A 21560-nucleotide genomic window follows, 5' to 3' on the forward strand; every position below is an offset into this window, starting at 1 on the left:
CCCCTGCATGCTCTTTATGAGAGCAATTTGATCTCCCTCAGAAATACACCGTTTCACTGTCCTCATTTCTGTGCTGACTGCCCACAGTTCCCACAGGTTTAGCTCCAGTTTCCAGCCTCAATTCATTCAGCAGAATGAGTGACTTTTCCCTGCTGATGCCTCCAGGCCATGGCCCGAGATTTGGTGATGGAGGAAAGAGGTCACCCCAAAGCCTGTTCCCTGCATTACCACTCCTGCTATTCTGCGGAGCCAATCATCTTCTGGAACTCCACACCCACTACCCAACCACCCCAGCACAGCTCCGGCCATAGCAAGAGGAACACCCTTCCTCAAAAGCTCATAGGGCTGCTGCCCCCTCAGGGCCTCCTGCCTTTCTGGGCGTCCATGAGCAGAGGCAGAGAGGGCAACGCCTGATGCTCATTGGCAGCAGAGCAGCCCGGGATGCCTTCCTCAGCTCCAAGGGATGGTTCCCAAAAGAGAAGCCCCTGCAAGCCATACCAACCTCCCACTCCTCTGAGAATGGAGACGGGTCTCCTTGTGCTCTCAATCCCTTCCATCCCTTCTCCTTTGGAAGCCAGGCAGTGTCCCTAGAGGGAAGGACCACGTGGACGCCAGGCTTGAATGCAACAGAACTTTAATGATTCAAAAGAGGGAAACAAAGTCATTCCACATGGAGGCCACCAATGCGTGGGGCCCCAAGGGCAGCTGTGAGTCTGCTGTCCTTGGCTATGGAGAAGTTCCCACATCATGTCTGTCATCCTGGCCCACAGAAGGAGATGAGACAGACAGTCCCTACCAGGCTGGCATTAGGGGGACAAGGGGATCCAAAGCAAACAAGGAAAAGGGAGAGAAAGGCAAAGCCATTCCGCTGTGTTGAAAACAACACTCAAAAGATCAATCCGCTTCCCAGCACCGTGTTCTGAGTTCCTCAGGGAGCCTCTTCTTGGGGCTTTCCTATAATCTTTATCAGAGGAGGGACCTTCTTCCATAGTAGCGGCTGGTAATGCCAGAGAGGTCACAGCACCCAGAGGTGATGGGCACTCCATCACAGCTGAGGATGCTGCCAACGGCAGCGGAGGTGGAGGATCCCACAACGGTGTTCTGTGGGAAGGAGCTGAGGATGGGGCCAGGCAGGGTCACCACCACGGGAGAGGGCTCGATGACAACGGTGGAGTTCTGGCACTGCCTGACACAGGGCTCATTGCAGCTGTTGGCCAGAGGTGTTGGGCCACAGGGCCGGCAGGGCAGGCACTGGTTGTAGCAGGACATGTCTCTAAGGGTAGAGGTGCACCTGGCAGAGAAGCAGGGAGGAAAGAGAGCACAAGGGTGGGTGAGGAGCAGCCTGGTTACCCTGTCACAAAGAATCTAAGGCCACTACTGAGTGGAGAGATGGAAGCTGTGTTAAGGAGCCACATTGTTATCAATGGTCTACAAATTGGAGCCTGGCCCATGGAGGGTCTCGTAATTTGTAAACCAGGGCCACCACAGCTACATCCCAGCTACTCTCTTTGCAGAACTTCCCCACACTTCCCTCTAGCATGACAGGGAGCTCCAGGACACAGAAAAGAAGAGAGGCAATACCAGCTGAGAGGTCCATCGAGGAGAGATCTCACTTTGGAAGAGGAGGAGAAGGAGCTGCAGACTCACCTGGTTCCCAAGGAGAAGGAGGCCAGAGAAGTGCAGGAGAGAGCAGGGACTTGGGCTGGCTTTTATACCTGCCCTTCATTGACGCAGCACCAGAGGCATCCTTTGCGGAGGTAACAATTTTTGCACAAGCTCATCTTGAATGCAAACCATCACAGCTAATGATATGGGCTGTGCTTTGGTCTCCTGCACTGCTGCCTTTTAATTTCCAGAGTTGTACCATACCCATTCCTCAATCAAAGTTTCCTGTGATCACTGGGATGAAAGGCCCCAGGATTTCCAGGGCAGGAACGCAGCAGTGTAGGCAGAAGACTCAGTTCAAGTGCTGAGTGGGTCCAGAGGAGGCAAGTGACACCAGCCTGGGTCACTTCAGTGGGGCTGTTTGGTGTCGTTCTCTGGAAGAAGCTCCAGCCGTCCTCCGCTGGCAGCCCAAGTGCTCCCGCACATGAGGAAGTGACACTTCCATCTCTTTCGTTCCCTCCTCAGCTCACCCCGGTGGTCACTTGTTGTTGCCCCCCCAGGTGTGTGCGTTGTGCTATTAGGTTTTTGACCCCATCCTGCCTAACACTGTCTTCAGGAAAAAACTGTGGCCTGTTTTGACTCGTCCCCACTCTGTGCAGTCTGTGAGTACACAAGTAAAGACATAGGAATGCCTGGGGCCTTGTCCTTTCCCAAATGCTCTAACCCTGCCACAGTTGTCCCCAGGTGTTGTCAGCAGGATCCACACCTGGGTGTGTTCCTGCATCTGTTCTTCTCATCTGTGCTTTACGAGCAGCTGTGTTAGCGTGGATGAATGTGGAATCACAAATTAGTGTATAATTTCATGGTGGCCTGCATGAGACCGTGTGTGCATGTGTGTCCTTGTGTGTCCCTCCTCAAGAAGCAATATGCTGCTCATGACAGGGACATTCTCTGTTGCTCTCTCCATGAGCACCAGAGAGCAGCAGATTCCCAGATTCAGAAGGCACCTGAGTGCAGCTGAGTGGTGATGGCACCAGCCTGCTGGAGATGTGTCCAGGGAAGAGGCACTGAAATGCAGCCCCTGCCTCCTGACACCTCCTTCTCCTGCCCCTCCAAAGCTTCTGCCAATTTCAGGCCACAAGAACAGTTTCACTCCTGTTTGACTCCTTAGTTTAATTCATATTAGCAATATTGGGAGCTCCTCAGCATGGTTGGCAGTCCCCGCTCCCTGCCTCTCCAGGCCAGGACACAGTTCCTTTCCCCAGTATTAGAGAGATCAAAAGGATGGGGATTGCTTTCTGGGCAAGGAGAAAGGATGAGGGATCTTGTCCACCATGTGCTGGCCATCCCTGAGTGGATCTGCTTCCAAAGCACTATTGACTGTGTCTGGGATGGGACATAGCCCTCTCTCATGCCCAAGCCAATGCCAAACGTACTTGTGCTCTTCACAGGCGTGGTGCTGTGCCCGGCAGGGGCTGAGACCTTTTCCCAAACAGGTCCTGAATGAAAGGAACACAGAGTCTGATATCACTGCGCTGTGATTGGAAGAACAGACTCTGTGGATTTCATAGGAGAAGCCAAAGAACTGATGACAGCTTTGATGTTCATGCCCATAATGAACACTAGTGTCGGTGGTGTCTGGGGTGGGACACGGTCCTCTCTCATGTCCATGTCAATGCCAAATGGGCTTGTTCAGCACATTGACCTGATGCCATGTCAGGCAGGGGCTGAGACCTTGGATCAAACAGGTCCTGAATGAAAGGAACATGAAGCCTGACATCACTGTGCTGTGAGTGGAAAGACAGACCCTGTGGCTTGCACAGGGAAAGCCAAAGGGCTGACAACTGCTTTGGTCTTACAGCCTACAAGGACCTTCATGTCCCACACTGGAATCTCAGTCTGAGTGCCCAGCAACTGCCGCAGGAGGGTACAGACATTAGATTTGAGGCCACATCCACCAAAGCCTAGTGCTGTCCCACAGGGGTTTCCAAAAGGGACCCTCTTTCCGACACGGGGTGTCAAGGGTGTATGGAGTTCCTGAGCCCATCTCCCCTCCTGAATGTTTGTCTTCCTGGACTCAGGCCCAACCAGGAGACAGTGTAGCCAAGGCTTCCCCCTTCCCTTTCATGTACTTTGGTGAGCTCATTGCCAGGGAGCTCTGCTGGGACAGCTCAGCCAGGGATGACTTCCCTCTCTGTGGAGCTGCTTCTGAGTCGAGACTCTAGTGTAGTTGAGGGCAAAGCTCATTGCTTTCTCAGGAGGTGATGGGCACTGTGGACAAGAAAAGGCAGTGGAGATGAGTATCTAGAGTATAGCAGGACCTCTGACAGCCTCTCCTGTCCTTTTTATGACCTAACTGGAGGTAATTGGGCTCAATAAGAGGATGGTAAGGTAAGAGTGGAATGTCGGTCAGAAAGAGTTGTGAGCAGTGGTGCAAAGCCCAGCTGGCAGACACGACCTTGTGGGGTCCCACAGGGATCAGCAGTAGCACCAACACTTCCTAATGTTTTCATGTACAGTAGTGGGAAGGTCAGCACTTCCTGCAAGTTTGGGGATGATGCCCAAGTACAGGGAAGAGGCAGGACACTGATCTCTGTAAGCCAAATTGTTCCCAGCAGGTCCATGAAGTACCTGTTTCAAGGAAACCGAGAAGGTGGCCTAGACTCTGGAAGCACCCAATGGCAGGAGTAGAGGCAATGGACAGCAGCTGGCGCATGTCGAGCTCAAATTCAGTAATGGGCTAAAAGAATTGAGGACAGGAATAGATTTCCCTGGGGGTTTCTGCAATCTCCATCCTGGAGTGGCCTGATATAATGGGAATCAATAATGGGAACTGTTCAATGCAGGTGTTGGTCTAGATGACCTCTGAAGATCTCTTCTCACCTACATTCTGACACTGGGATTCCCCACCACCCCTGCCCTCCCTGACCCCTGCCCACCCATGGAGGACAGGGAGAGTCCATTTCCCAGTTGGGCAAAGTGCTCCCCGTGCCGGGGAGAGCCCCTGAGCGCTCTGAGCCCAGGTGAGCCCCCGAGCGGCGCCGGCACAGAGCTGAGCTCCGGGGCGGAGCTGGCGGCGGCGGAGACGAGAGGAGGCGGTGGAGAGGAGGCGGAGCGGCCGGAGCAGAGAGCCGGGGCTGGCGGGGGGCAGCGAGGTGTGGGCGGCGGAGCGGCGGGATGCGGCGGTGCCGGGGCGCAGGGCTGTCGGGGCTGGCCGCGCTGCTGCTGGGTGCGTGGGGCTGGCGGTAGTGGATGGGTCCAGGGCTGTGCCCGGCGTGTTCCCCGGGGAGCCCAGCGCCAACTCTTCCCTCTCCTTCTTCAGCCTCTCTTTCCCGCTCCTGGCTCTCTGCCATCTTTTATGCCTCCGAGCCTCCTCTTGCTATTTTCCCCATGTCCTCACCGTTTCGATCGGTAGACCTGCTTTGCATTCACCTTTGCATGTCTATTTTTGCATGCACCCTCTCCTTCCCCTGTGCATTCTGCAGTTCTTATTGCCCTGAAGATTGTCCTCTATCCTTTGCTGTAACACACACTTCCCCTCCTGGTCCTCTCTCGCCATCCATCCACCCACCCACCCACCTGACTTTTATCTAATCTCCGCATGCATAAATTTCAACTTCACTCCCTGCCTTCTCTCATGCCTTCAGACACCCACACCCGGGTCACTCTCCATTTGTGTTGATAGGCCCATACTGCCATCTCTTCCTGTCCTGTGTCCCTGCCACTGTTCCTGACAATTCCTCTGCTAGAAGAGCCATCACAGCTGGACCACCTTTAACAGCTGTCGTCCTTTCCTTCTCCTTTCTCAGCAGCAGCTGCAGGAGGAGCCCAGGTACAGCAGCAGCAGACGGTAGAGACCCCCGAGGGCACTGGCATCAACATAAATTGCTCGCACCCCAATATAAACTCTTACGACTTCAAACACTGGTACACTCAGCTGCCAGGACGAGGCCCTGCATTGCTCATGCGCACACTTGAAGATTCGAAAGAGCTGCGGGACCCGCCGGGGCGGCTGTGGGTGTCGGCAGACCGCCGCTCCAGCGCCCTGTGGCTCGCCCGGCCCCGGCGCGGGGGCCGCGCTCGGGTATTACTGCGCCCTGGGAGACACGGGGAGAGGAGCCGGGGCTGCGGCCGGGCAGGAACCGGCGCAGGCGGGGCCGGGCGTGTGTGTCGGGGTCGGGGGGACAGCCCCGGGCGGGCCCGCCAGGGGGCGATGCCGCCTCGCCCCAACCGGCTCCAGCTGGCCCCGAGCCCCGGGCCGCTTCCCCCGCCCGACTGGGTCCGGGTCCGGCCCCGGCAGCGGCAACCCCGCACGCCCAGAGGGACGCCTTCCTGCACCGCACAGGGCGGCAGAGATCCTCCTGCCCGCGGGCAGCCGCCCAGCCCTCACTGCTGCCGCGCGGACCGCCCACTGCTGCTGCTCCATGGGCAGGTGCTGGGGATCTCTTTCCACCCCACTCAACGTTGCCAGGCACTCTTAGAAGAGAAAGACCCAACTGCTACAGTGCCCTCTCAAGCCCTTGCTCTGAAACCACAACCACAAGTGGTTTCTTGCTGGGAACTTTGTCAATCCGCTCAGCTACACAATTACATCCTGTACCCTCCAGCTTCACACTGCTTCTAGTGTTGCAAAGGCATCCTGTGGAGCTTGCAGTTCTACTCCGGCACCAACTTGAGAAAGAGATACTCATTGTCACAGACACCTTCAAGTGTCTCCTGCAGTGCCTGGTGATCGGAACATAGAGCTTGGGGCACCAGATTCCCCTTAACCTCAGATTGAGAGCCTTTGGTGTTGAAGGGAAGTCCAGGAGACAGGAGAGAAGCCAGAGCTGGGCACTAGCTGAAAGACACATCTGAGACTCAAGGTCAGACTCAGGAGGGAGCCCCAAAAGAGATGTGCTAAGTTACCCCATGGGGCTGAAGGTCTGTGGGGAGAGCTGAAAGGGGGCTTCTGGGCATGGGGTCCTGGGCCCAGCTAGTCCCCGGTGAGGCCTGTGTGGCTGTAGGAGCTGAGAGAGCTGGGACAATCCGTGTTCAGAGGCTTCAGGGGCAGAGAGGAAAGGCTCAGGTCTCTTCCCTGCCTCAGCTGGGGCCTGTAGTGGCAGCCATAATTGTATTCCAAGGGAACTCCTGGCAGTTTTGCAGTCATTGGAGAGAAGAGGGGAGCCCACTGTCCTTCTGAAATGGCCTCGACTGAACAACAGGACAGTAAAGGCCTTGTGGGAGCGTGGCTGTGAATGGGGGCTGGTGTGCCAATAACGTGCTTCCTGCAGTCCCTGCCAACTGTGTGAGAAAGGCCCTGGGTGAGAAGAGGCAGAGGAGCCCTGCTCCAGGCAGCAGACACCAGAAAACATGAAAATCAAGTAGGCCTTTTGCTTGCCTGGGTATTGAGGTTCTGGGGCCCAGGGTGGGAGAAGCATGTGGAGGCTGTGTGTAATGTGGGTAAGTGAAGGGACACAGAAGGACTGCCTGCACAACAGAGAGCTGGGTTGCCATGCCAGAGTGAGGCAGTGTGTCTGTCCCTGTGCAGCTGGTTTCTGGAGCAGATGCTCTTCACAGAGATGTTTCTCTTCAGGTTCCTCCTCTATGGGCAGAGGAGAAGGGAAAGAGTGTGTGACACCTGGGTCCAAGGCACTTCAGTGTGTGCCTGGTCCTCTCTCCATCCAGACAGTCCAGGGACAGGGTGGACATGGGTGGGTGCAGGGGTGCCTTCTCCCTCTCCTGCAGAGCTGGGTGCAGGCCTGTGCAGCTGGCTAGGTGGTGGGTGTCAGGAGAAGTTCTCAAGGGATCTTTGTTCTTTAGATGGCCACTACTTAAACCATGATTCTTTTATGTCTCTAGAGAGCTGCCTTGTGGTAGAGGTCGGGGGAAAGGCCCAAAGAGGCCTGGCTGGAGCAGCAGGGAGAGAGTTTTGCTCCACCCTCTGGGCTGTGGTTTGGAGGCCTCTTTGATCAGGCAGAGGAGTAGAAGAGGTGAAGGTGCAAGCCTCAGGTCCCTCATGCTCGCAGGTCCCTGGGCACCCCCTGAAGAGAGAGCGTGACATGATCCTGATTTTCCTGTCAGCCCTGGTGGGACTGGCTGACTTTGGTGAGATGTGACTTTCAGGCTGGGGAGATTGAGGCAAGAGTTTGTGCATCTGGTGGTGGAAGGGAGGAGATGTGAGTGCTGACTGCCGAGGACACCCGGGAGTGTATCCGTAGGGAGATCAGGGGCTGCATATGGGTACAGCAAATAATCTGGGAGATGTCAGGAGTAATGGGCATCAAAGGAGGAACAAGACCTCACCTGAACTTTGCAGCTGCTCAGCATTCCTGAATGTGCTGCTAATACATATTAAGCCTGAAAAGAGGGAAAGGTGCTGGGGAATGGACCAACGTGGCATAGAGCGGCTTCTCTGCTGTTTGTATTGGATACAATGCTACCAATCTCTGTAGGGATGGTCATAAACAAGAAGCTGCAGAATAAACAAGGGCAAACAGCTAGCCGTTTCTGAAGCTAGGAAAAGTGAGATGGACAGTGGGGACAGTGAGCAAACTGATGAAGTGGTAGATGGACAGGTCCATTGGCAAGCAAAGCTGAAAGCTCTTCCTGGCTTTACAGGTCATGCCCAAAAGGACTCTGTTCTCCAGTTCCCAGCAGAAATGACCATCCAGGCGGGACACAAGGCAACGCGGCCTTGCAATTTCTCCACCAGCGATTCCAATCCCTACGCCTTCTGGTACCAGCAGAGCCAGACCCAGTCCCTTCAGATGCTGCTACGAGTAAGCAAGTACAGAGCTCGCAAGGCATCAGGGAGGTTCTCCTCCACACTGTCTGCAAAGGACTCCCAGGTGCTTCTGCATGTGCGAGACACCGAGCTCCAGGGCAGCGCTGCCTATTTCTGTGCACTGAGCCCACACTGGTGCCCACAGCTGGCAGCAGTGCACAGAAACGTGGGAGTGCTCTGAGGAGCAGTTCCCTCCCTGCCACTGCTTGCATGGAGCTCTGAGCTCAGACTGCCCAGCAGTGGCACCTGGGGCTGTGGTGAGGGTGGGCCTCTGCCTCCCCAGCCTGTGCTGCTGTGAAGCACATGCCAATGTGACTTTTACAGCTGTGTCTAGATCCAGGGTCTTTGCTGGTGAATAGAACCAAAGAAACCTGACTTGGGGCAGGCCCATTGGAGGCTAAACCATAAAGAAGCCAAACCAGGCTTGTAAATGCCCTCTGTTTAAAATAGCTGGTGTACTGGAGTGAGTCCGCAGGGCAAGTAACCTAGATGTTCAGTATGGATTCAATCATCTCAATGGAGAGCTCTACACTCAGGTGAAATCCGTCCCACACTGATCTTTGCCAATCTCATTGAAGTGTTTCCACAACAAAGCCCAAAATGGGTGGAATGATGGATTGTTAAAAACTGATGTGGGGTTTCAGATGTGGAAATGTCCTGAGACATCTAGCATGAAGCATAGTGATTTGCATATTTTTAATTAGAAAGAACAAAGTACCTCCAGATACTGGATAGGGGGAAGGAAGAGGAGTGTAAATTTTGTTGACTGCCTTCTGTTAGAAGTAATGGCTTTTGAGATACCAGACATTGCCAAATTTTCTGTTGAACCAGAGCATGACTCTCTGAAACAGCCCCAAGAGTGGGACATAAATCCTTCCAGAAAATGTCAAACTAAACATAGAAATACATGCCCCTTTCCTAAAGCAGTGAGCCAGCTGCTAAAAATCATTTAGGGGGCACAGGTGAATCCCTGACAAAATGAAGCACTTGGCAACCTGGAATTCAAACCTGTGGGAGGACTACTCTTCCAGTGTTCTGTTGGAGAGCTGCTTCTGGATGGTATTTGTGAGCCTTTCCAAGTGGTGGTCTTTAGAGCACTGGGAGGCATTCTGAGTTTACCCAGGAGGGAACAGAGGGAGGTGGGAGCATTAGAATTGAGGTGCAGCCCAGCCTAAGGTGGCTGTGAGGTGGATGAAATGGGCTCAGTGGGGAACTGGTGGCTTCTCACTACCTGTGATGCCCAGGTGCAGTTACACTTTGGTGAGGACCTTCTGCAGGGTGGAAACCGTGGGAGGGAGGGGATGAACCTCTTTGGTCCCACTGAGACCCTTTGAAAAGCCACTTCACTTGTTCTGGAAGGCCCACCACAGAGCTTGCTTCACATCTTTGTTCCTGAGTGTGTAAATGAAGGGGTTCAACACAGGAGTTACAGCTGTGTGAAAGGTGTTCATGAGTTTGTTCAGATCCAGGGAGTTCTGGGCCGATGGCTTGACGCACAGGAACATGGTGGAGCCATACCAGACTGTGATAACACTGAGGTGGGCGGAGGAAGTGGAAAATGCCTTTTTTTGATAATGAGCTGACATGATTCTGAGCATGGAAGAGGTGATGTACACGTAGGAGAGCTGGGTAACCACACAGGGCGCCACCAGAACAGTTTAGGAGGCAAGGATTGTTGCTAGCTCCATGGGCCACATGTCACTGCAGGAGAGGGCGAGGCAGGAATCTATATCACAGAGGAAATGATTGATGACATGTGGCCCACAGAACATCAGCCTGGATGTCAGAAAGGCCAGCAGCGAGACGGACAGAAAGCCTCCCAGCCAGGAGCTGAGCGCCAGCCGAGCAGAGAGGACACTGCTGATGAGGGAGCTGTATCTCAAGGGGTAGCGTATGGCTAAGTAGTGGTCATAGGCCATGACAGACAAGAGAAAACACTGAGTGGAGCCTAGGGAGAGAAGAAAGAACAACTGGAGGATGCAGGCGTTGAAGGAGATGGTCTGGCTACTCCCCAGCATGACTCCTATGGCTTTGGGAACAACACGAGTAGTGTGCCAGATCTCCAGAAAGGGGAGATTACGGAGGAGAAAGTACATTGGGGTACAGACGTTGCTGTTCATCCACATGAGAGCCATGATGGATGCATTGCATGTTACTCTCAGGGAGCACGTCAGTGCAAATACCACCACAAGGGAGACCCAGAAATGCCACGTGCCTGGCAAGCCAAGAAAAATGAATTCTTCCACAGTTGTCCCATTTGCAGTGTGTTCCCAAGGATTGAGGTTCATTTGCAAAGACAGGAAAGTTTCTGTGAGCGTCTGCATGCCTGTGCTGGTCCTTCAGATGCCACTAGGAGTGAAACTAGAGCAAATGATGCCTCATCAACCTCATTGCTTTCTATGTGGACATGAGAGGCACTGTGGGAAGGGGAGGGGTACTGCCTGGGGTGTACCTTGATTTTGTCAAGACCTTTGACCTACCTTCATGGGTGCACACACATGCACACCCATGCGCACACAGAGGTATGCAGACTCACAGGCATGCACATGCACAATTACGAATATACAGACCAGTCACACACATTTATACCCTCCTCCATGTGTGTATGTGTATGGCGGTGTGCTCTCCCCCTTTCCCCACCTCGGCTGCTGCTCAAGCCATAACCATCAGTGGGAGTTGTGATGAGTTGCACCTGGACTTTGAGGGATGGCTGGCAACACAGTCAAAACACTGTCTGGAGTGGGGACCTAGCTATTTTGTTCCCATGCGAATATGACTATAGGACAACTCTCTTACTCTATAAATAGTGGACTGCGTGCCAGGATCTCCCCTCGAGTGGGGACACCCACTTAAGGTTCTTCTCCTCGAGGCCGAGAGGTTCCTTGCCGCAACAGATTCTTGGTAAGTGACTAATAGCATGCTAAACTTTGAAATCTTAGCTAAGTGATATAAAGGATTGATTGCCATATATAATCCTTTAGACATAAACCGTTGAGCAAGTCTGGGACTAGGGCTGCATCCAGCCACGCCCAGACTCCTCTCTGAGAAGGAGTTTAGAAAGCAAGGGGGTCCTTACTGAACCTCCTGACTCAACGGGAGGGTTTCCCTGACAGCTTGTCTGACCCTGTCCTCTATGCAGTAAATAAACAAGTGTACCCTTCTACTGAAGCTCGTAAAATACTGTTGCATTCACTACTAACTTTGTTAAATTACTGTTTCATATAAATAAATATTTCACTATTTCTCTCTTACGAGTGAAGTTAATCACTCCCCCCATGACAGTCTGCGAAAACACATACACATGGATACAATTGCCAGAACACATACCCACAGAGAACATTGGTGCACGCTCACATTTGCATGTGTATTACCACAGGCACACACATGTATGTGTGAATGTGTTGTCCCAAATCTGGGTTCTTTACCCGGTGTGCAAGCCAATAACACACATAGCAGAGATATTTCCAAGTTTATTCCATTACTGCGCAGAAACGGAGTGCTCGTTCCAAGGGAGCACATCTTAGTTTCAAAAATTTCCCTTTTCATACACTGATTATTACATATTCTAATAATTGATACATATTCATTGTTATTCTCTTTAATGATTGGTCAAGGTTTCTTTGCTTCCTTTATGTATTGGTATGCAGACTCTGTCCTCTTCGTCTGTGCTTCTCTTTTAAATAGGTGGTATCAATGGGTCGGTGGTCACGGTCTCCCCCTACCAAAATTACCTTTTAACTACTTCTCCTCTAATCTTAGATTAATCATGTCAAGTTACTATTTCTCTATAATTAATGAAACATGGTTGGCGCTGTATAGATGACTTCTAGCAGCAGCGGCAGGTTCCCTTGGTTGCTTCAGATACATGCTATATTTCACTTTTCAAGTTAATATCAATTTTACTACAAGTGCACACATGAGTACAGCGAGAGGAACATGTACACAACCACGATCATGCACACACACCACTGAGAACCAGGACTCCTGACACCAGCTCTCAGCCCCTCTAGAGGAATCTAGGCCAGTCCTTCAGACCCTACAGGTAAGGAAGGAATCAGCCCTGCATGCTCTGTATCAGAGCAATATGATCTCCCTCAGAAATATACCATTTCACTGTCCCCGTTTCTGTGATGACTACCCTCAGCTCCCACAGGCTTAGCTCCGGTTTCCAGCCTCAACGCATTCGGCAACATGGATGACAATTCCCTGCTACTCCTCCCGATGCCTACTGGCCATGGCCCCTGGATTGGGCGATGGAGGGGAGAGGAAGGTGGAATGGCAGCTATGGGCCATCCCAAGGGCTGTTTCCTGCTTAACCGCTCCTGCCATTCTGCAGAACAAATCATCTTCTGTAGCCCCACACTGACCCTCTGACAGCCCAGAGCAGCTCTGGCCATAGCAAGAGGAAGGCCCTTCCTCAAGAGCTCATGGGGCTGCTGACACCTCAGGGACTCCTGCCTTTCTGGACATTTGTGGGCAGAGATAACAGCAAGGCAAGGCCTGATGGTCACTGGCAGGAGAGCAGACCAGGATATCTTCCTCAGCTTCAAGGGTTGGTGCCCAAAACAGGAGCCACTACAGGCTGTCCCAGCCTCCCACTCCTCTGAGAATGGAGACGTGTCTCCTTGTGCTCTAACCCCCTTCCACCCCAGAGCAACACCTTTCTCCTTTGGTAGCTTGGGGAGTGTCCACAGAGGGAAGGACCACATGGAGGCCAGGCTTGAATGCAGCAGAAGTTTAATGAGTCCAAAGAGGGAGACAAAGTCACTCCAGGTGGGGGCCGCCAGTTCATGGAGCCCCACGGGCAGCAGCAGAGGCTCTGTTGTCCTTGGCCGTGCAGAAGTTCTTGCATGCTGTCTGTCTGCCTGCCTGCCCCATAGAGGGAGAGGAGACAGCAGGTCCCTACCAGGCTGGCATTAGTAGCACCTTACTGCCAAGGGGAACTGAAGCAGTCAAAGAAAAGGGAGAGAAAAGCAAAGCTCTTCAGCTACACCAAAAACACATCCTAAATCTCGATCCCTTGCCCAGCATCATGTTCTGCATTGCTCGAGATGTCTCCCTGGGGCTTTCCCAGCATCTTTATCAGAGGAGGCACCTTCTGCCACAGTAGCGGCTGGAAATGCCAGAGAGGTCACAGCACCCAGAGGTGATGGGCACTCCATCACAGCTGAGGATGCTGCCAACAGCAGCGGAGGTGGAGGATCCCACAACGGTGTTCTGTGGGAAGGAGCTGAGGATGGGGCCGGGCAGGGTGACCACCACAGGAGGAGGCTCAATGACAACACTGGAGTTCTGGCACTGCCTGATGCAGGGCTCATTGCAGCTGTTGGCCAGTGGGGTGGGGCCACAGGGCTGGCAGGGCTGGCACTGGTTGTAGCAGGACATGTCTCAAGGGCCTGGAGGTGCACCTGCAGAGGATCAAGGAGGAAACAGAGCACAAGGGTGGGTGAGGAGCAGCCTTGTTACCCCCTCAGAAAGGAGCCAAGGCCACTACTGATTGGGGAGCTGGAATCTTGGCCAGGAGACACACAGTCTTCATCACCCTACAAAGAGTAGCCTGGCCCATGGAAGGTGTCTCCTAGAGCATAAACCAAAAGCCCTGTCCGCCACCACTCAGCTTGTCTCTAAGCAGACCTTCTCCCTGCTTTCCCCTAGCATGACAAGAAGACGCAAACCGAAGGATGGAGAGAGACAATATCAGCTGAGAGGTCCATCGAGGAGAGATCTCACTTTGGAAGAGGAGGAGAAGGAGCTGCAGACTCACCTGGTCCCCAAGGAGAAGAAGGCCAGAGAAGTGGAGGAGAGAGCAGGGACTTGGGCTGGCTTTTATACCTGCCCTTCATTGACGCAGCACCAGAGGCATCCTTTGCAGAGGTAACAATTTTTGCACAAGCTCATCTTGAGTGCAAACCATTGCAGCTAATGATATGGGCTGTGCTTTGGTTTCCTGCACTGCTGCCTTTTCATTTCCAGAGTTGTTCCATGCCCATTCCCCATTCCCCATTCCCCAGTGAAGGCTTCCTGTCATCAGTGGGATGAAAGGCCCCAGGATTTCCAGGGCAGGAATGCAGCAGTGTGGGCAGAAGACTCAGATCAAGTGCTGGACAGGTTCAGAGCAGATGACAATAGCCTGGGTCACTCTGCTCATCTCGCCTCATCTCACCCCAATGGTCACTTACTGTTGCTTCCCCAGATGTATGTGTTGCACTGCCAGGTTTTCACCCCACCCTGCCTAATACTGCCCGGTTCCCAGGGGTCCTCAGAAGAATCCATGGTTCATGGTGTTCCTATGTGTGTTCTTGTCTTTTGTGTACTTGTAAGCAGCCAGGTTTTTGTGAATGCACATGGGAACACAAATTTTTGCATGATTCCATGCCAGCGTGCCTGAGCCTGTGTGTATGTGTCGTTGTGTGTCACTCATCAAGAGGGCATGTGCTGGTTATGGCAGGGATACTGTCCGCTGCTCTATCCATGAGCACCACAGAGCAGCATGTTCCCCGGGGCAAAAGGAGCCCGAGTGCAGCTGAGCGGTGATGGCACCAGCCTGCTGGAGGTGTATCCAGGGAAGAGGCACTGAAATGTAGCCCCTGCCTCCTGACACCTCCTTCTCCTGCCCCTGCAGAGCTCACACTCTGCTGCTGCCTATTTCAGGCCACAACGAGGATGGTTTCACTCCATTTTGGATCCTTAGTTGAATTCAGTGTGACACTATTTAGAGTTCCTCAGCACGGCCTCTCCAGGCCAGGGCACAGCTGCTCTCCCCAATGCTAGAGAGTTCAAAGGATGCGGATTGCATTCTGGGCAAGGAGAAAGGCTGAGCAATCCTGCCCACCTTGTGCTGGCTGCCCCTGAGTGCACTTCTTTCCAATGCAGTGTCGGTGGTGTCGGGGGTGGGACATGGCTCTCTCTCATGTCCATGTCAATGCCAAACGTATTTATGTAGCTTATCAACCTGGTGCGGGGACAGGCAGGGGCTGAGACCTTGGATCAAACAGGTCCTGAATGAAAGGAACATGAAGCCTGACATTGCTGTGCTGTGAGTGGAAGGACAGACCCTGCGGCTTGCACAGGAAAGCCAAAGAACTAATGACCACTTTGGACTTCAGCCAATAAGGTCCATCATGTCCCACATTGGAATCTCAGTCTGAGCCCAGCAACTGTCCCTGGGAGGGAAGGGACAGTGGATTCAAGACCACATCCCCCAAAGCCAGCTACTGTCCCACAGGGCTGTCCAGTATAGACCCTCTTTCTGACAAGGGCTGTGCCCAGTGGGGAAATTTTCTAAGGCCATCTCCCCTCCTGAATATCGGTCGCCCTGTGCTCACATCAAGCTTGGAGACAGTACAGCCAAGGGCTTTCCCCCTTGCCTTTGAGAGACCTTAGTGAGATCAGAGGCAGGGAGCTCTGCTGGGAGAGCTCAGCCAGGGCAGGTTCCCCTCTCCGTGGAGCTGCTGTTTCTGAGCTGAGGCTCTAGTGTAGCCACGATAGCTGACTGTTCCTTTTCTATTGCTACCTGAGAGCATCCAGCAGAACCCCGTGCCCTTCCCTTCCACATCTGGTTTTAAATGTCCAAGTTTTGTCCAAGAATGTCCGAGACATATTCGAGAAAATAAGAGTACTGTTAAAATAGCAAGCACTTGACCTCCAAACCTTCCTGCCATGCCCTGCTGCTGTGCCATTTGCCCTCCCCTTGGCTCCTTCCAGGCCACCAGCGTCCCCGTGGCTGAGGTGCCCGTGCCGGGGACAGCCCGTGCCCGCCCTCCCTCACAGCCGGTGTAGCTGCGGGCAGCTCCGCTCCGGCCGGTCTCTGCCCCGGTGCCGCCTTCCTGCTCAGGGCGCAGGGCTGAGCCCCGGGGCGGAACTGGCGGAGGCGGAGAGGAGAGTAGAGGAGGCGGCGGAGAGAAGGGGGCGTGGCAGGAGCAGAAAGCCGAGGCTGGCGGCGGGCAGCGAGGCACGGGCGGCGGAGCGGCGGGATGCAGCGGTACCGGCGCGCAGGGCTGTCGGGGCTGGCCGTGCTGCTGCTGGGTGTGTGGGGCTGGTGGCGGCAGGCAGTGGGCTGTGTGTTACCAGCGCTGGAGCCGGGGCTCTCCTGCTCCTTCTCGAACCTTATTCCCCCTCTGTTCTCCTTTCTACAGACATCCCTTCTGCCCTCAATGAGGACATTCCCTCCCAGATGACCTGTCTCACTCTGTTACTCCATCCATCCATCCATCCATCCATCCATCCATCCATCCATCCATCCATCCATTCCTCCCAGTCCATATCTTTTCCTTATTCCTTTCTCCTCGTCTTTATTCTGTTCTTCCAAACATCCCTCCTACATTCTTGTCTCCAACCAAGCACTCTCAGAGAAATTTTCTCTCCATACTTTGTTCTCTGAACATATCCCCATCATCAGTGACCTGTCTTCTCCCCTCTCCTGGTGCATGACATTTCCTGCTGAAGCAAAGTGATTCTTCTTTTCTTCTTGGCAGTGGCTGCAGGCAGAACCCAGGTGCAGCAAGAGCCGTTGGCAGAGACCACCGAGGGCGCCGGCATCAGCATCAACTGCTCCCACCCCAACATAAAGATCACCTACTTCATCCACTGGTACCGTCAGCTCCTGGGCCGAGGCCCTGCATACCTCGTGAGCAGCCTAAAAGACTCCAAAGAGCTGCGGGACCCGCCGGGGCGGCTGTGGGTGTCGGCAGACCGCCGCTCCAGCGCCCTGTGGCTCGCCCGGCCCCGGCGCGGCGACGCGGCGGTGTATTACTGTGCCGTGGGTCTCCCACGGGGAGAGGAGCCGGGGCTGCGGCCGGGCAGGAACCGTCGCGGGCGGGGCCGGGCGTGTGTGTTGTGGGCGGAGGAACAGCCCTGGGCGGGCCCGCCAGGGGGCGCTGCGCTCCGCCCGCCGGGTCCCCTCCGGACAACCGGAAGGGGTTTCACAGTTCGTTCCCCTGGAAAAGCTCAGATATACAATGGAAAACTGAGTCCGCCAGCTACAGAATTTCAGACACCTGCCCAAATGTTCCTGCTAGTGTTACAAAGTCATTGCATGGGGTCAGAAGTTGAAGCTCCCCAGCGGCAGGAGAAGGGCATGTCGAGGTCAGAGGCACCTTCAAACGCTCCCCAGAGGGGCTCAGTGGTGAGACCAGGAGCTTCTTTGACAGGATTCAGCACCTTGGCAGCTGGGGCCCAGGAGACAGGGTAAACCGCTTGGCCTGGACACACTGAGCGCAGCCTCAAGGCATGCCAGGTTTCTCCTTGAGGGATGAGTCAGAAAGGGATTTGCTGAGTTGCCCTCAGGGGCTGGAGGTCTGAAGGGAATGAGAGCTGGCAGGAGGCCTCTGGTAAGAGGCTGTGGGCTCCAGCCAGGCCCCGGGGAACTCTGTGTGACTCAAGCAGCTGACAGAGGTGGTCAAACCCATGGGCAGAGGCTTCCAAGGCACAGAGTGAAGGATCTGTCTTGCTCCCTGTCCCCGTCCCCTGTGCCATGGGGCTTCCCCCACCTGACCGGAACCGGCATCAGCACCAGCACTGGGCGTGGCATCAGCATCCACCATGGCCCCAGCACCGGCATCACCGGGTCCTCCTTGGAGTCAGTGCCTGGGCTCAGCCCCATTTCTCATCAATGGCTCCTGTGGATCTGTGCTCCTGAAGGCAGCGGACAGCCCCTTGGTCAGCAGACACATGGAGACTGAGATGCTCAGTGCAAGGCAGGGAGGGGAGTGTGGTGTTTCCTACAAGATTCTCTTGCTTCCCCATAAAGTGCTCCCAGTGTTCTGGGTAACGTGGCATCCTCTGGCCTGTCCGTAAAGGCCTGACAGCTTTGTCTCAGAAATGCCTCACAGACGTAGAATAAGTTGCAATGGCAGTCATCCACCCCAGCGAACCATAAATGTTTGTAAGAGCTCCTTCAAGTTCTCTTTACTGTGGCCTACCACCTGCTCCTCAGCCCTGTCAGGGCCAGACGTTCACCTGGGCTGTAGTGGTTCCCTTGCTTTGCAGCGGTGCTTGATTTTATTCCTCTGACACCAATGGAGACAAAGAATTCACCCCAGAACACCTTTGGATCCTCCCTCTTGCCTAGGTAGCTGATTCCTTCTGGACATGACAAAGCTGTTTCAAACAGGGCAGTACGTTGCCCCAAAGGAAACACCAATATAGTCAAACAGGGGGACCTCCCCAGGGGGCACATGCTTCTGCTTGTCTTTGTCTTCTCCGTGCATCTCCTAATCATAGTGGGAATAGCCTCATGGTTGTCACCGCAGGATCCTGAGGTAGCTCTTCCTTGGCTGGTTTTCCTTCTTGGAGATCTGCTGTGCCACCACCGTTGTCCCCAGATGCTGGAGGCATTCCATCATTTGTGTTTCCTGCTTTCCTTTTCCCACTTCTTCCTAGGTATGACTGAGTTCCTGATCCTCTCAGCCACGTCCTTTGATCATTCTGTCACCATATGCAAGCTGCTCGGTGAAAAATGCTGTCACGACAAAGAAAGTCTGCTTCCTGCCAGCACTGGGAGCACGCACAGTCGGCTTTATGGTCATCTTTGCCCAGGTGGCTCTGCTGCTGCAGTGCCCTTTCTGCACCAAGAAGGTTGTTGACCAGTTCTACCGAGATGCTGGGCCAGCAGGATCATGGCCTGTTTGGGTTGGGTTGACCTTGGCTGGCTGCCAGGTGCCCACCAAGCTGCTCTGTCACCCCCACTCCTCAGGAGGACGGGGGGAGAAAAGAAGACGAAACAAGAGAGAACAAGCTCATGTGTTGAGAGAAGGACAAGGAGATCACTCAGCCATTACTGTCACGGGCAATACAGGCTTGACTTGGGGAAATCAGTTTAATGTATTGACAATCAAATCCGAGTAGGATAACAGAAAATAACAAATCTAACAGCACCTTCCCCCCACCCCTCTCTTCTTCACAAGCTCAACTTCACTCCTGACTTCTCTACTTCCTCCTCCCAAGCATCTCAGGGGGAAGGGGAACGGGGGGTGCAGTCCGTTCATAACGCTTCTTCTCTGCCACTCCTTCCTTCTCGTGCTCTTCCTCTGCTCCAATGTGGAGTCCTTCCCATGGGAGACTTTGTGAACCGCTCCAACACAGGCCCTTCCCATGGATTGCAGTTCTTCATGAACTGCTCCAGCATGGGCCCTTTCCATGGTCTGCAGTCCTTCAGGCACAGATTGTTGCAGTGTGGGTCCCCCGCAGGGCCACAGGTTCCGCCAGAAAACCTGCTGCAGTGTGGGGTCCTCTCCATGGGGCCACAGGTCCTGCCAGCAGCCTGGTCCAGCGTGGGGTCTCCATGGAGTCACAGCTTCCTTCAGGGCACATCTACCTGCTGTGGTGTGGGGTCCTCCATGGGCTGCAAGTGGATATCTGCTCCACCTCTAACCTCCATGGGCTGCAGGGGGACAGCCTGCGTCCCCATGGTCTTCACCATGAACTACAGGGGAATCTCTGCTCTGCGCCTGGAGCACCTCTTCCCACTCCTTCTTCACTGACATTGGTGTCTGCAGGGCTGTTTCTCTCACCTATTCTCACTCCTCTCTTCCAGCTGCTCTTGCGCAACTGTTTTTTCCCTTCTTAAATATGTTAGCATAGAGGTCCTACCACTATCGCTGGATGGCTCCGATTTAGTCAGTGGCGGACCTGTCTTGGAGCCGGCTGGAGCTGGTTCTGTTCAACATGGGACAGATGCAACTTCTGTCATCTTCTCACAGAAGCCACCCCTGCAGCCTCCCTGATACCAAACCCTTGTCCAATAAACCAGATACAGTCCACCCCTCGCCTCTGTGAATCGCATATTTGAGAATTGTCCTTAATAGATGCATTCATCACACAATCTACAATGTTCACAAACTTCTCTTACATCAACAAAAAAGAATTCCTCACACCAAAATCGAAATAACACCATCACAACACCCACTAAGGTGGGCAATTTACACACACTCCACGCCCCGTCCCTCCACAACAATGACATCAGCAGCAATTCCCCACAATTATTCCACTCTCTGGTCTCTAGCAATGTTTAGTCCATGTTCCAGGGTTCCCCAGGGCTCAATTTCAGGGCCAGTCCTCTTTAATGGTTTCATAAATGATCTGGAGGCAGGAATCAAATGTACCTTGAGTAAGTTTGCCAACGATACTAAACCAGGAGGAGCTGTGGACTCCCTTGAGGGTAGAGAGGCCTTGTAGAGAGATCCGGGTAAACCAGAGCACTGGGCAATCACCAGCCATATGAAAAGCAACAAGATCAAGTGACAGATTCCTCACCTGGGATGAGGTAATCCTGGTTACACATGCAAACCGGGGGATGAGAGGCTGGAGAGCAGCCCCGTGGAAAGAGGTCAGAGGGTTTGGGTCGATGGCAAGTTGAATATGAGTCACCAGTGTGCCCTGGCAGCCAAAAGGGCCAACAGTGTGCTGGGGTGCATCAAGCCCAGCGTAGCTCGCTGTTTTTGGGAGATGATTGTCCCACTCTACACTGCACTAGTGTGGCCCCACCTCGAGTCCTGTGTGCAGTTATGGGCGCCTCAACTTAAGAAGGACAGCAAACTATTGGAGTGTGTCCAAGAGAACGGTGATCAAGATGGTGAAAGGTCTCGAGGGCAAGACTTAGGAGGAGTGGCTGAGGTCACTTGGTAGGTTCAGCTTGGAGAAGAGAAGGCTGAGGGGTGACCTCATTGCAGTCCACAATTTCCTCAAGGAGGGGCAGTGGAAGGGCAGGTGCTGATCTCCTCTTTCTGGTGACCAGTGACAGGACACATAGAAATGGTATGAAGCTGCATCAGAGAAGCTCAGATTGAACATTAGGAAAAGGTTCTTCACTGAAAGGGAGATCGGTCACTGGAACAAGCTCCCCAGGGAAGTAGTCACAGCACCAAGCCTGTCAGAGTTGAAGGAACGTATGGATGATGCTCTTAGTCATATGGTTTAGTTTTAGGTAGTCCTGCAAGCAGCAGGGAGTTGGACGCGATGATCCTTATGAGTCCCTTCCAACTCGGGATATTCTACGGTGCTATGACATGCCAGCACACATAAAAATACATGTGCATATACATCCAGTTACACGGGAACCCCTGTGCAGGCACACACACACACACGTTCACCCCTGAGACTTGTCACCACATAAGTGTTCACATGTGCTTATACACACGTGCACCTATATATATATGCAAGCTCCTGTACAAACACAGATATGTGTTCGTCT

The 21560-nt window shown here is 53.7% G+C and overlaps 2 protein-coding genes, 1 pseudogene and 1 gene segment (V, D, J or C); 1 reads left to right on the forward strand and 3 right to left on the reverse strand.

Annotated features, from left to right (window-relative positions):
* Positions 1-966: 966 nt before the first annotated feature.
* Positions 967-1269, reverse strand: LOC141732606 (feather keratin Cos1-1/Cos1-3/Cos2-1-like). Its single transcript, XM_074561876.1, has one exon. The coding sequence runs from the start codon at positions 1267-1269 to the stop codon at positions 967-969; it is 303 nt and encodes a 100-aa protein (XP_074417977.1).
* An 8445-nt stretch (positions 1270-9714) lies between these two features.
* Positions 9715-10695, reverse strand: LOC141732688 (olfactory receptor 6F1-like; annotated as a pseudogene).
* A 2758-nt stretch (positions 10696-13453) lies between these two features.
* On the reverse strand, positions 13454-13756 carry LOC141732607 (feather keratin Cos2-3-like). Its single transcript, XM_074561877.1, has one exon. It carries the CDS (start codon positions 13754-13756, stop codon positions 13454-13456), a length of 303 nt encoding a protein of 100 aa, XP_074417978.1.
* A 2588-nt stretch (positions 13757-16344) lies between these two features.
* On the forward strand, positions 16345-20146 carry LOC141732608 (T cell receptor alpha variable 26-2-like). The segment is given in 4 exon segments: positions 16345-16396; positions 16846-17129; positions 18908-19000; positions 19988-20146. Coding segments are annotated over 4 exon segments (588 nt in total).
* The last annotated feature ends 1414 nt before the right edge of the window (positions 20147-21560 follow it).

This window comes from Larus michahellis, chromosome 18, assembly GCF_964199755.1.
Source record: "Larus michahellis chromosome 18, bLarMic1.1, whole genome shotgun sequence".
Taxonomy (NCBI): Eukaryota; Metazoa; Chordata; class Aves; order Charadriiformes; family Laridae; genus Larus; species Larus michahellis.